This window comes from Zootoca vivipara, chromosome 10, assembly GCF_963506605.1.
Source record: "Zootoca vivipara chromosome 10, rZooViv1.1, whole genome shotgun sequence".
Lineage (NCBI taxonomy): Eukaryota > Metazoa > Chordata > Lepidosauria > Squamata > Lacertidae > Zootoca > Zootoca vivipara.
In genome coordinates, this window is record NC_083285.1 from 51,844,471 (window position 1) to 51,857,927 (window position 13,457).

The window sequence follows — 13,457 nt, forward strand, 5'->3', positions numbered from 1 at the left end:
CAGAAGTTATTCTGAGATCCCCCCCCCAAGCTCTGAAACAGGGAACTTGGTGGTAGCAGAATTTTCACCCTCCAATGTTTGTTTCCGGGAGATGTCAGCATGAGGTTAACACTGGCAAATTCAACCTTATTTATTTTATTTCCCCTCTGCAGTGCTACTGAGCCTACCCCTAATTTTGTAGCCTGAAAAGCAATGGATTTGAAGGAGCCTTTGTGTTTTGTTATGTTGAGGCTGTCATGCAACCCATATCTCAGCCAGAAGTCTTAAAGTTCAAATTGATTTAGAAATGTTTCCATAAACAGTCCAGCATTGTTTACCTCCTGATTCAAAACCATAAATCCTTACCTGGCAGATTTACGGAAGTTGTTTCTGGAGAGACATAGCCAAGGATGCTCTTGGAAAGTACATCCTCACTAGATCACCTTTCAAGAGGTCTCAGCGAATGTTGAGCTTTTGTTCACCCAATTCTAATCCTGACCTGAAATTGTATCTGAGGTGTGACATAGGACCACCTGTAGCCATTCGTCAGGCATGTTTACCTTAGCTGGCCATGGATCATTGATAGTTTATTGTTGGAGGCTGGGTAGACATTGGGATGCCCGCGAAATCCAGTTCAGGATTAGATTTTGGATGAGCTGTAGCAAATAACGCAGCCACAGCAATTTGTTTAACAATGATTCTGGGAATGATATTGGCTGAAGAATTTACCATGTTAATTATTCACTTTTATTATTTATTCTTTTCCTTTTGTTATTCAGTTCCCTAGGGCTGCTAATTAATAGAATTGAATACAACTCACTTTAGAACAGGGAATGGGGAACCTGTCTAGATACTACAGTACTTCCATCAGTCACACCCAACAAGGCCAACAGCCAGGAATGATGGGGGATGGAATCGAGTAATTGATTTTTCTTAAAGGCTTACTGCAATCAATATATAGTAATGGTTTCACCCAATTAAGGGTCATTTTTAGTCATCTAATTAAATTAGTTTTAGTTGTTTGATTAACTCTGCATCTACTTTTAAAGAACTAAAACAATAGTTCTGAATATTTTTAGATGACATATGTATACGGGAAATGCCTCTTCTAAGATAGCGCAGGCAGCTGCAATTTCTGTAAATATGTAAGTTGCTGAATTCATCAGGCATGACCTGTTAGTCAGTTTAAAAGTTTTGTAGTCAATTACTCTAAAATTGATTAAGGGTTACAGCCCTAATATAGTCATTATTGTCACAGAGGGAGGAAATGCACATTCAAACTCTCCCTAATTGCAACAGGTGGAGGGTTTCCATCCTGGTATGTTATTTACCGGTAAGTATGGTTTGGACAAACCATAGTTAAGGGACCCAGGTGGCGCTGTGCGTTAAACCACAGAGTCTAGGGCTTGCTGATCAGAAGGTCGGCGGTTCAAATCCCTGCAATGGGGTGAGCTCCCGTTGCTTGGTCCCAGCTCCTGCCCATCTAGCAATTCGAAAGCGCATCAAAGTGCAAGTAGATAAATAGGGACCGCTCCGGCGGGAAGGTAAACGGCGTTTCTGTGCACTGCTCTGGTTTGCCAGAAGCAGCTTTGTCATGCTGGCCACATGACCCGGAAGCTGTCTGTGGACAAACACTGGCTCCCTCGGCCTATAGAGCAAGATGAGCACCGCAACCCCAGAGTTGGACATGACTGGACCTGATGGTCAGGGGCCCCTTTACCTTTACCTTTATGGTTTGGACAAACCATGGTTTCCTGTATTTGGATGAAAAGGGAAAAATTCTTTCGCCAAATCATGACCAGAAATTTTACATCTGCTTCCATCATGAGAGGAAGAGGAGAAGGGAGAGCAAGTAGCAAGCCCACCCATGAATTGATGCAAAAGGTTCTCATAATGACCAGTCATAGTTTATTGTTTCATCCAAAGTGGGCTGGTGTGCTAGAACATTGCTAATAAGCAGACATTTCTCCGACATACTGTAGTACAGAAAGCCAGCTGGATGATAATGAGGTGGCAAAGAAATATATTTGGAAATGTGTTATTTAACGAGTGCCTCTTTCTCTCTCAATCTGGCTTTTTGTGCATGCCCTGGAACTCCTGACCTTTAGTGCTACCTAATTTGAGAGATTTATACAATTTCATAGAATTGTTGGATTGGAAGAGATCCCAGGGACCACCTGTAACGCAGGAATCACAGCTAAAGAAGCCCCAACAGGTGGCCATTTGTAAATAGCTATTATTGAAATGCTATTGTGGGAAAAAAAACCTGTTTGTTTTTCTTGGGGGGGGGGGAGACACTGTTAGAATGCTTAGGCCTTATGACAGACACCCCCAAACCTCAGCCCTCCAGATGTTTTGGACTACAATTCCCATCTTCTCTGACCACTGGTCCTGTTAGCTAGGGATAATGGGAGTTGTAGGCCAAAACATCTGGAGGGCCACAGTTTGGGGATGCCTGCCTTATGACATACAGTTGGAATGGGGTTCTGTTTGTCAATCACAAGTTCTGCAGCATTGCTTCCTGTTGCCAAGGCAGAAGTGCTACTTATTAGCCTTTTCGTTTGCTTGCTTGTCAGAGTGGCAGCTAACGTTTTAATCTAGACCAAGGGTAGCCAACGTGATGCTCTCCAGAAATAAAGGTGTTGCTTTTTTTGATAATATTTTTTATTAGTTTTCAATTACAATAATCCAATTATATCATTATATCAATGCCAAATTATATTACAATTCCTAATACCAACCATTCACATGCCAAATTATATAAACTCCAGAAATAATGGTGGATCCTATTTTCCAGGGACGTCCCCTGATTTAGAGAAGCCGTCCCGGTTTCTGATTTGATCCTGGAATGTCCCACTTTTCCTTAGGATGTCCCTATTTTCATTGGAGAAATGTTGGAGGGCATGGAGTTATCCGACTTCTGAGCTGTCTGAAGGCAATCCTGTATAGTGAAGGGTTCCCCCCCCTTAATGTTTTATTTTGTTTTTATATATGTTGGAAACTGCCCAGAGTGGCTGGGGCAACCCAGTAAGATGTGTGGGGTGTAAATAATTACATTATCATTATGGAATGGGACGTCCCTGTTTTCCTGGGAGAAATATTGGAGGGTATGCCATCGGTCATAGCCATCATGAGAGGACTTGTAGTCCAGCAACTTATCTTGAGGGCACTGTGTTCGTCAGCCTGTTTTAAACAAATGGAACTGAGAGGGAGTCATATGTTAAGAGAAATGACATATGTTTGACCTTGGTTTTTCGAAACAAGAAAGCAAAGAAGAGAAGAATCGGGGCTTTTGCACAGCAAGGGCTTGAAACCTGCTTCAGTTGGCACCATGAAAGAAAAGGGAGAGATTATTTATTTATATATGGGCAGTGACCATTTTGTGAGGGGGTTCTGTTCCGGGCCCCTACACGCATTGGTAAGGCACGCATAAGCCCACCCCATCCCACCCTATTCAGCTCCCGCCCCACCCCTTTCTGCCCCTATTCCCACTCTTCTGGGTCCCAGTGGTGTCAGTGGTCAAGTGTCAATTGGACATGCCTAAAATGGCTACCACCTGTATCACCTTTTGTGCCCCATAAGTTAGATAGAAGGTGCAGGGTGTGGCAAGACCTTTTAAAGCAGGTTTGGGAAACCTAAGACTCAGGAGTCACATATATAGCCCCCCCCCAGGTCTTGCTACCTGGCCCACAGGCCTCAGCCTAGAACACACTCCCGTCATAGCCCTCACTGGCCTGATTCTGCACACTCCTTTTTACCTGGCTGGAGAGTGTCCTTTAACTGTCTTGCTTGCCTGGAAGAAGAGTACCGTGTGGGCTGCTCATGAGGCAATGTAACCTTTGGACTGAAAAACGTTCCCAGACCTTGTTTTAAAATATTTGCCATGGTGGTGGTGGGGAGGCCTTTTAGCAAACTGTCCTGGGCCAGTACTGAGGAGAGAAATATGTTGGGTGGGTATCCTCTCCCCCCTGCTTGTTTAGAATGGTCCAATGGACACAGGAAGAATCAGTTTGGATAAGTGCAAAAAAATAACTGTGACTGTTAATTAACTGTTCACTTATCCATTTTGGGTGTGCGCATAGTGTTCTGTGCAAGAAGGATACCCCCTTCCATGCACGGGGCCCATGAAGGGTCAGGGAATTTCTGCTCACAGAAGCTGCTGCTAGAACTTCTGCCTCTCTCTGTACACTCCTCGTGTGCTAGTGGCACATTTCAGGGCCAATTCATAATGTATAAATTGGCTCTGTCTGCCCTCTCTTGGTGAGTGCAATCCCAGAGCTTGCTTGTGTCTTCTTCTTTTTTAAAAAAACATTTTTCAAAATTGATTTCCCAGTTACTTGCAACCAAAAATATAATTCAAAACCATCCATTGTAATGAGAAGGCAACGTTGTTATTAGACAGCAAAGGATCCGTCTTACGCAGTTGGACTTAAAGAATTGTCTCAACAGTGGAGAGAAGGGCATTTTGTACTGTGCGCATCAGGTACACATTCATTCTGCTTGGGCACAGTGGGAGGGATTCAGCACAGGGCTAAGGAGATAGCTCCGTCAGCACAAGGCTTGCTGCTTTCCTGATGGAACAAGCTCTCCCCTCCCCTCCCCAATTCTGAAGGTTCTCCTGACTGAGCAAATTTGGGGTGCAGGTAGAGGATGGTGGGGTGAGGTGGGATGGAGAGAAGCCTGGTTGCACTCGTAGAAGTCCTTGCATGGGCTTCCACTAGCATTACAATACTGTCAGCTACATATTCTGGATCAGAATAGCCAGCATGTTGCCTTCCAGATGTTGTTGGACTACAACTCCCATCATCCTGGACCATTGGCTGTGTTGACTGGGGCTTGGAAGGGAGTTGGAGTCCAACAGCATCATCAGAGTATCATGTTGGCAACCCGTGAGTTAGACGTACAGAAAGAGAAGAAGAAACAGGCGACAAGCATTTGCATCATTGCAATACATAAATAGAACAGGATGGGTGTAGGGATACAGAGAGCCTTGGCGTGAGTAATGTGAACATGCTGAATGTCCACAAGAGAGGTTAGAGGTTGAGGTTGCAGTTACTGGCCTTAGGATTGCTTGGCATTCTATCCTAGCTATGTTGGAAGTGCCTTTGGGTGACGCTCCACCCAACAGCATTTGTAGCATTTTCAGGAAGTCACATTTATCTCTTTTAAGCCAAGAGAAGTAGAAAATGTTTCAGGTTCATATTGTGGGTGAGCCGGAACATCAGCCTAGCTAAAGCCTATTGCAGAAAATAGAGAAGATGCGTCTCTGTGTATCTTTATATTTAAATACACACATTGTGTTAAATGTGTTCATTGCATTTTGTTCATTGTTATATTGTTCGTTCATAGTTATTGTAACTATTTTTAGTTACTTGCTCTTGGCTGAATTTTTTTTAAAATTGAATGTTTTACTTTACTGAATGGTAGTTATGAAATGAATCATTATTCCACTTCCCTGAAACACTGCTGTTGTGTTTGTAGGGGACGTGAACTGACATTGGACAAATCAAAGATCCAAGACCAAATCAGGCCAATTTGGATTGATCTGGGATTTCCCCAGAGTGGATGGAAGCAGGTCCAGATCACAGATCCATTAGTACATCAGTAGCTCTCCACCCCCACCCAACCACCATTCACAGATATCGAATGTATGGAAAGGGTTAAGCAGGGCAACCCTATGCAGAAGGAAGACACACAGAATCCATGGAAGAGTCATTACCTACACTGTTTGTGGAACAATGAATTATTCAACTGTACAGTACATCCCTTGGTTTCCTTTGTATAGATTAATAAGGGTAAAATGGAATAATCTGGAAATACAGCTTCAGCCATTTCAGATTTCCTTCTTTTTTCTTCTTGCAGGAAAGCAATTTCCAGATCCGGCCTTCAGCATTTGGCTCCTGTTCAAAACCACAACATTGCCATCACCAACGGCCCAGTGAAGGAGCTCAGAATGGCACTAGAATGGAGTGTAGGTGTTTCCTTTTTGTTCTGGATATTTAGTACTGTTATGTCCTTGGTGCATATAATAGCTTGGTTGACATTTCTAGTAGACAGAGTTCAAATAACTGTAGGTTGGCGTTTGAATAATTGAAGGCTGTCAAGAGTGTTGCATGGCAGGAAACCCCTAGAATTTCTTCTTTATGTAGACAGGGTATGAAAGAAGACCTGTGTTAGTCTCCCTTCTTTCCCGATACCTTTGCATTTGGGAGACAGGTAAGGGGCAGCTTTTGTCCAGTCACAGCTACTCTAAGATCCTGGATACCTAATGTTTTTCCTATTGGCAATCACTTCTCCACCAAGGAAGACCCTCACAAAAGACTTTAAAAAGAACCAACAATAGTCTTCTGTGGGCAAAGGGTGTGTCCCTGTAACCTTCCCTTAGATTTTTCACACATTACATATTGTGCAGATGTCCCGTTTTAAGCAGGGCACCCTGGACTGACAAAAACACAGGACCGCACTGGCTTCACCTGAGGGTGTGCCAGCTTTGCCAACCTCCCCCAAGGCTGCAGTGGCTTCACCCAAGGCCATGATAGCATTGCCCGAGGTGGTGGAGGCGGCAGAGGTGATGGGTTGGTGGGCAATGGCGGCTGGCAAGTGGTCAGAAGATGGGACGGTGAGGGAGAGAGTGGACAGGTGGCAGCGAGTGGGTGCTTGAGGGAGGGTGTGAGTGGGTGGGTGGCAAGAGAGGCGGGCGCGAGCAGGCGAATGACGGGAGTGGCGGGATGATGCAGGGTGTGTGTGTGCCAATTTTCTCTCCCAAAATGTTGGAGGGGATTTGACCGGCTTAAAGCACAGTTAGGTCATTCTTTTACTCTGTTCAGATCAAAGCAGGAAAAGGCATGAAAAAGCTGTACTTCATAATAAATTACAGCACAGATACAGGATATGGATTGGGTCTGACATAGTGTGTACACCGTTTTCCAAACCAGCAGTGAGAGTGAACCGAATGCAGAATAAATGGGAGTGTGCACACTGTCTTTGTCTAATTGTCTAGATCTGCTTTCCTAAATGTCAGTAATTGCTGTGACTTCATTCATTAACTAAAATGAGAGAGAGAGCATCCGTGTGATGTAATTGTCACAGTGTGCTGAACTAAGACCCGGAATACCAGGGTTTAAATCTTCACTCCACCATGAAGCTCCCTGGGCGCCCTTGAGCCCATTGCCATCTCTCAACCTGACCTACCTCACAGCATTGCTCTTAGCATAAAATGGGGGAATGGGGAGGTGTGCCAGATTGAACTCCTGGGAGGGAAGGTGAGATAAATATAACATTTTAAAAGCCTGGAACAGTCTGGCTTATCCCAAAATGAATGAAGAGAACCTTGCTCACAGGCTTAGCTTCATAATCTACAAAGCCTAGAATCTGTTTTTCAAGAAGAAAGCTATATATTGGGGAAACATGGCTTATTCAGATAGGGGACAACTGTATCATCCCTCCTGGATGTCAATTGGTGGAAGCAGTAAAGATAAGCTTGCCTCTCCCTGTTGTCTTTGCCATTCAGGTGAATATTACGATGGATATTCTGACTGAGGGGTCACTCTTGGCTGATCACAGGGATCATGACAGGATATAAGGAAATACGACAGTCTCTAAGTTTAAGCATTGATAGGTCTGTTGGCTGAAAAAAAAGAGCACAATTTAAATCGTACCTTCAGTGGCCTAGGAAGCTATATTTGACTGCGGAGGACCAACATAGTAGGCTCTTGATGAAGCTCCCTTTTACGTTTTCCCTCGTGGGAATGGTGGTGTAATTTACAAGGGCAATTGAGAATCCAGTGCTGTCACCTTTTCAAGGACGTCTACATGAAGAGAAACGAGATTTCTTCCCAACTGGATTGTAGAAATAGGCCATGCTTACCTTTAGAAAAAAAATCTAGCTAGGGGTGTAATGAAGAAACTACATGCACTAGAATAGGGAAAGACAGGAAGACTCTTTTCAATGTAAATATTGTTCCAATCTTCTCTTTAAAAAATAGTTTTGATGGCCTGGTTGCAATAAGTTTTTTTCTGACACCCTCCCCCCCTCTATATATACAGTAGTTTAAATAATGTTGTTTTGGAAAAAGCTACTTCACATCACAGAGCAAGTTAAAGGATTTGGTGAAATAGAGTAAGAAGTTGTCCTTTTTTTCATTGGTCTGCCCCATTTCTTTAACAAGCTACCTTTATAGTAAAAGAGAAAGTAATTCCTCTTTCAGCACACTGAAACTATCAGTGCTGTATATTGAAAATGGTTTTAAAAGACACAAAGCTATGCAGTTGATTGAAAGTAATCTGCTGTTGGACACCATCTGGTTGGAAAGCAACAATATTGCTCGTGACTTTTTTTCTTTTTCTTTTTGCAGAGCAGAAGCCAAAATATTAGGCGTGATCAATGCATTTTGTATCATGTTGCAGTTTTTTTTATAACGATTTATTAAATTTTCCAATTAAACACATTTAAAGACATTAAACAAAACAAACAAACATTTATAACAACACAATACATACATCACTCTTTTTACTCTTCTCACAATCTTCTATTAAAAATGCTCCGCCGAGCTTGACTTCCCTCCCTCCCCTCAATAGGTTTTCTAATCAGTTCTTATCTCGCAGTTCCTTTATATCTAGTCCTTAAAGTCAATTCGTAGGATTTATTTCAAGCCTGCAAGTGTCTTTAAGCTTCTACAGTTCTTTTCCATATAATCCACAAATTTACTCCAGTCTCTTAGAAACCTTGTTTCCCTCTGGTTTCGAATCCTGCTAGTCAGTCTCGCTAATTCTGCATAGTCCATCATCTTTGTCTGCCACTCTCCAATTGTCGGTAAGTCCTGAGTCTTCCATTTTTGGGCTAATAATGTCCTCGCCGCAGTTGTCGCATACAGAAATAAAGTATTGTCCTCCTTGGTTATCTCTTGACCTATCATTCCTAACAAAAATACTTCTGGTTTTTTGGGAAAGGTATATTTAAAAATCTTTTTCAGTTCATTATATACCATTTCCCAAAATTCTTTAACCTTTTCACATTTCCACCACATATGATAAAAATCCCCTTCCTTTTCATTGCATTTCCAGCACATTCTATTACTCATTCTATACATTTTAGCTAATTTCACTGGGGTTAAATGCCATCTATACATAATCTTCCAAACATTCTCTTTCAAGGCGGTACATGCTGTAAATTTTAATGTTTGATTCCATAATTTCAACCACGCATCATATTCAATATTATGCCCAAAATCTTTTGCCCATTTTATCATTACCTCTTTTGTCAATTCATCTTTAGTATACCATTCTAACAACAAATTATACATTTTAGACAACAATTTTGTTCTGCCTTCTAGCAACTCCATTTGAAATTTGGACCTTCTCTCCTCAAAACCAATCTTTTTATCTTTTGAGAATATATCATTTATTTGATGGTATTGCAACCAACTCGTCAAAAGGACTTTGACCTCTTCATAGGGTTTTAATTTCCAACCTTGTTCAGATTTTCTTAAAAGTTCCTCATATGTTGGTCTCTCCCCTTCCATATTCACCTTTTTTACTGTAATTACCTCCATTGGTGAAATCCACCATGGGGTCTTGGTCTCTAACAGCACTTTGTTTCTTTCCCATACTTCAAATAACGATCTTCTGATCACATGATTCGTAAATCCTTTGTGGGTTTTTTTCTTATCTCATGTTGCAGTTTTGGATTCCCTTTGCTTAAAGCAGAACATCATACATTTTCTGTTTGAAATTAAGCTGGCATTATGACAGGAAGGAAGCTGAAGTCCCCTTTAAGCTGCATCGTTATTATTCTGGGTTATGATTGTTTGAAAATAAATATCCTCATCTTAATATTAGTTAGCTATCGCTCACTTCCCCCCAATCTTGGAACCTACCTGGGAACATGTAATTCCAAGGTGGTCACCCATCCTGCCATTGACCCACCCCAGGTCTGTATGGCTGCAGCATTGTGGTGGCTTCATGTGCCTTCAGACCATACCCTGGGACCAAGGTTCCAAAGAAAGCTCATGTGACCATGGAATGTTCTTCAGAGACACAGTGTAGGCACCTTCTCCCTCACCAGCCAAAAGGAATCCAGAAGCCACCATCTATAGATCATCCTTCTCTAGCCTGGCGCCCTCCAGATGTTTGGGACTAAAACTCCAAACGTTCTAGCAAGGATGATCCAAAATGTCCGGAGGGTACCAAGGTGGGAAAGGCCAATCTATAGATGCACACAAAAATCTTGAAGCACAGACTTGCTGGAGGCGCCACCTGTCAAATGTGAAGAACGGAAGCCTTAACTGCTTCTGACCATTTGCAATCCCCATAGCACATTTCAAAAAAATACCATGTAATGCCTTTGGCAAATAATGTCTACCCATGAATTCAACCCTACATTCTGATTTTATACATGGTTGTGGCATTTCATGCTTTCCGATCTGCCTTTTGGGTCTGCAAAGATGGGAATGTTTGAACTAAAATGTCTCTTTTCTCTTGAGTTTTATTATAAATAGTGGGTTTTGCGGTCCTAAAAGCAAGTAATGGATAGTTATCAGATAAAAACTAGTAGACATATTTGATACATTCCTTATGACTAGCACAATTGGTTGGTGTGTTCCTTCTGTTTGAGCAAGGCAGGCAATGATGCTCTCTGAGCCTTACGGGATGCAGAGTGGAACAAACAGAAATGGAGCCCATGAATGCTGGAATTATTGATGTATATGTATTATAATTAGTGGTGTGCTGAAAAATCTCCTCCTCCTCCTCCTCCTCCTCCTCCTCCTCCTCCTCCTCCTCCTCCTCCTCCTCCTCCTCCTCCTCCTCCTCCTCCTCTTCTTCTTCTTCTTCTTCTTCTTCTTCTTCTTCTTCTTCTTCTTCTTCTTCTTCTTCTTCTTCTTCTTCTTCTTCTTCTTCTTCTTCTTCTATCATTTTCCATCAATGGATGAGAAAAGCAATTGCATTCAAACATAATAAAAGTGAATCAATTTTTTGGTGAAATTCTCATAGATGAGTGCAGGATTTTTGTCATAACTACCTTACTTATATTTGATGTGCTCAAGGGGTGTTTGTGAATCTTCTTTCATTCATTCAACACACCATTTCACCCGAAGACTCTGCAGCCTTCACGGGTGTCTATGCTTCAGTTGAAGCATGGAGGAAGACATCATGATGGATCATGGCTGCAAAGTGCAGAAGAAATGTTTACTGGAAAGAAAGAAAAGCACATGTTGCCCCTGGCCACCTGGCAACAAGAAGTAAACTTAGCCTCTCACACAGAACAATCCTAAAGATTCTCTGCGGTGCCCTGAGAATGAAGTGGGAAAATGAAATTCTGTTTAGTGGAGAAGAAAACAGTAGAGAAATTGGAATATGCAATATGAATGTGTCAAAGGATGTTGGGCAGAGGGAAGCATCTGTTGATAGTTCCAAAGTTATGCTTCATAAAGAGAAGTGGGGAATGTGGTAAATAAAAGAACACTGGGCTTTTTCCACACTGGTAAAGTTCAGACACGAACCTTGTGCATGGAATATGGCTCAATGTGTCTTGAATGTTTTATATTTTTGTAAAAAAGCAACAACCAGGTGTGCTTTATGGTCGTCACTGCAGCTTTTTTTGCATTTTGAAAAGCAGATTGAAAAAATGTAATAAACGATCAAGCAAATATCAAAAAATCCCCAAACTGTGCCTCAGACTTACAGCTGATCTTGATAAAGTAAGGGAGATGCCTGAATTTTAATATGCTTTTCAGTGTTTATCCAGAAGTAAGAACCATTGAGTCCAAAAGGGCTTACTTTCAGGTAAGTATGCATAGGTTTGCATTGTAAAACCCTGGATCAGGGAGAATCTGGTTTATAATTTGAAGGCAGCTCCTTAAATGTTTACCTTGGGTCTTCTTGCTATTAAACATTACTAATAATGACTACAGAAGCTTGCTTTTCCCCATCCTTTTGAGTAGCTAACTGAATGAATGAAAAAACATTTCCATTTTCTCAGGAAAATGCAGTGAATGGCGAACATCTCTGGCTAGAGACAAACGTTTCTGGGGACTTGTGCTACCTGGGGGAGGAGAGCTGCCAGGTCAAGTTCTCTGTAAGTGTTCTTTTTTCTCCCATAATTTCTACCCTAGTGTTCATATGGCCCTAGGTGTGTGGACAGATGGATGGGTACATCCATTCAAGTATTCAGTGAAGCCTACTGTATTGACACTGCTCCCTTCTGTATGTGTTCACTGAATGCACAGAGGAATAACGGCATAATAGTTTTATGTATGATCTGCATGATCCCTGCGCATACAGTAGGAAACTGTTTGTATAACACCACCTCCTTCAACATGATGCTTTGGATTACAAGCCTGGGAAGCAGCACCCAGCTGTGTAGGAATCACTCTTGCTGGCTGAAACGGGCTGCTTTGAGAAGGCATTCCCTGCAAGGAACTTGCTGCTGAATCAGCAGCCAGTAAGACGCATAGCTGCCAAGTCTCCCGCTGAAAATTGCAGGATCAGCAGCGGCGCGGCACCGGAAGTGCCGGCGCCGCCCGATTTCCGGTGCCCAGACATGGGTAGCGTGGCACCGGAAGTCGCTTCTACGCATGTCCGGACATGTGTAGAAGCAACTTCCGGTGCTGCTCTGCCCGATTTCCAGCGCCCAGACATGGGTAGTGCGGCACCGGAAGTCGCTTCTACGCATGTCCGGACATGTGTAGAAGCAACTTCTGGTGCCGCTCTGCCCGATTTCCAGTGCCCATACATGGGTAGCGCGGCACCAGAAGTTGCTTCTACGCTGTAGAAGTGACTTCCGGTGCCGCGCACTACCCATGTCTGGGCACCCATGCCTGGGCACCGGAAAATGGGCAGCGCCAGGACCCAAAATGGAGCCTCCCTGGCAGGTAGGAAATCTGGGGGATTTACGGGATTTTTTCCAATCCGGGCTGCCAGCGGGAAACGGTTTAAAATACGGGGTTTTCCCGCGAAAAATGGGAGACTTGGCAGCTATGGTAAGACGGAACCCCAGAGATGTCAGCTGATGGGCAGGTGGGTGTGGTTTTGGGAGCAGGGATGCTAGTACAGTGCAAACACACCAGCAGGAGTGCCAGATTGGCTCTGCTGGTGTATTTGCACCGCATTGACCTCCCCACCACTTTGCCCCTTCCCTTCTCACTCCTTTTAAGCAACAGAGACCCACCTGTTGGGAAGCTAGTGTATCGGCTCCATCCCGTTTTCCAAGCTACTCCTGCCTGTATACTGTACTCTCTTTGAGCAAGCTGCTTTCTAACCACCAATTGAAACCATTTACTATTCGTTCCAAACATCTTGGCAATTCAATGTTTACGACTGCTTTTTATTTATAACCTGCATCTTTCTTGCCTAACTACTGGGTAAGTCGCCTTTGGAAGCAGATAGACAGGGTAGAAGTTTTATTATTTTGACAACAAAGCGCATTGTCCAATTGCATACTGTCAACCAGGAGCAGAAAATCTTGACTGCATGACAAGAAT

The 13,457-nt window shown here is 42.9% G+C and overlaps 1 protein-coding gene across 1 annotated transcript in view; it reads left to right on the forward strand.

Moving 5' to 3' along the window:
- The window catches only part of DGKI (diacylglycerol kinase iota), a 246,116-nt gene that overhangs the window by 95,003 nt on the left and 137,656 nt on the right, over positions 1–13,457 (forward strand). Inside the window, exons 2-3 of the mRNA XM_060279941.1 lie at positions 5,842–5,950; positions 11,957–12,052. Of these exons, the coding sequence (XP_060135924.1) occupies positions 5,842–5,950; positions 11,957–12,052 (205 nt within the window). The remainder of the gene's footprint in view (positions 1–5,841; positions 5,951–11,956; positions 12,053–13,457) is intronic.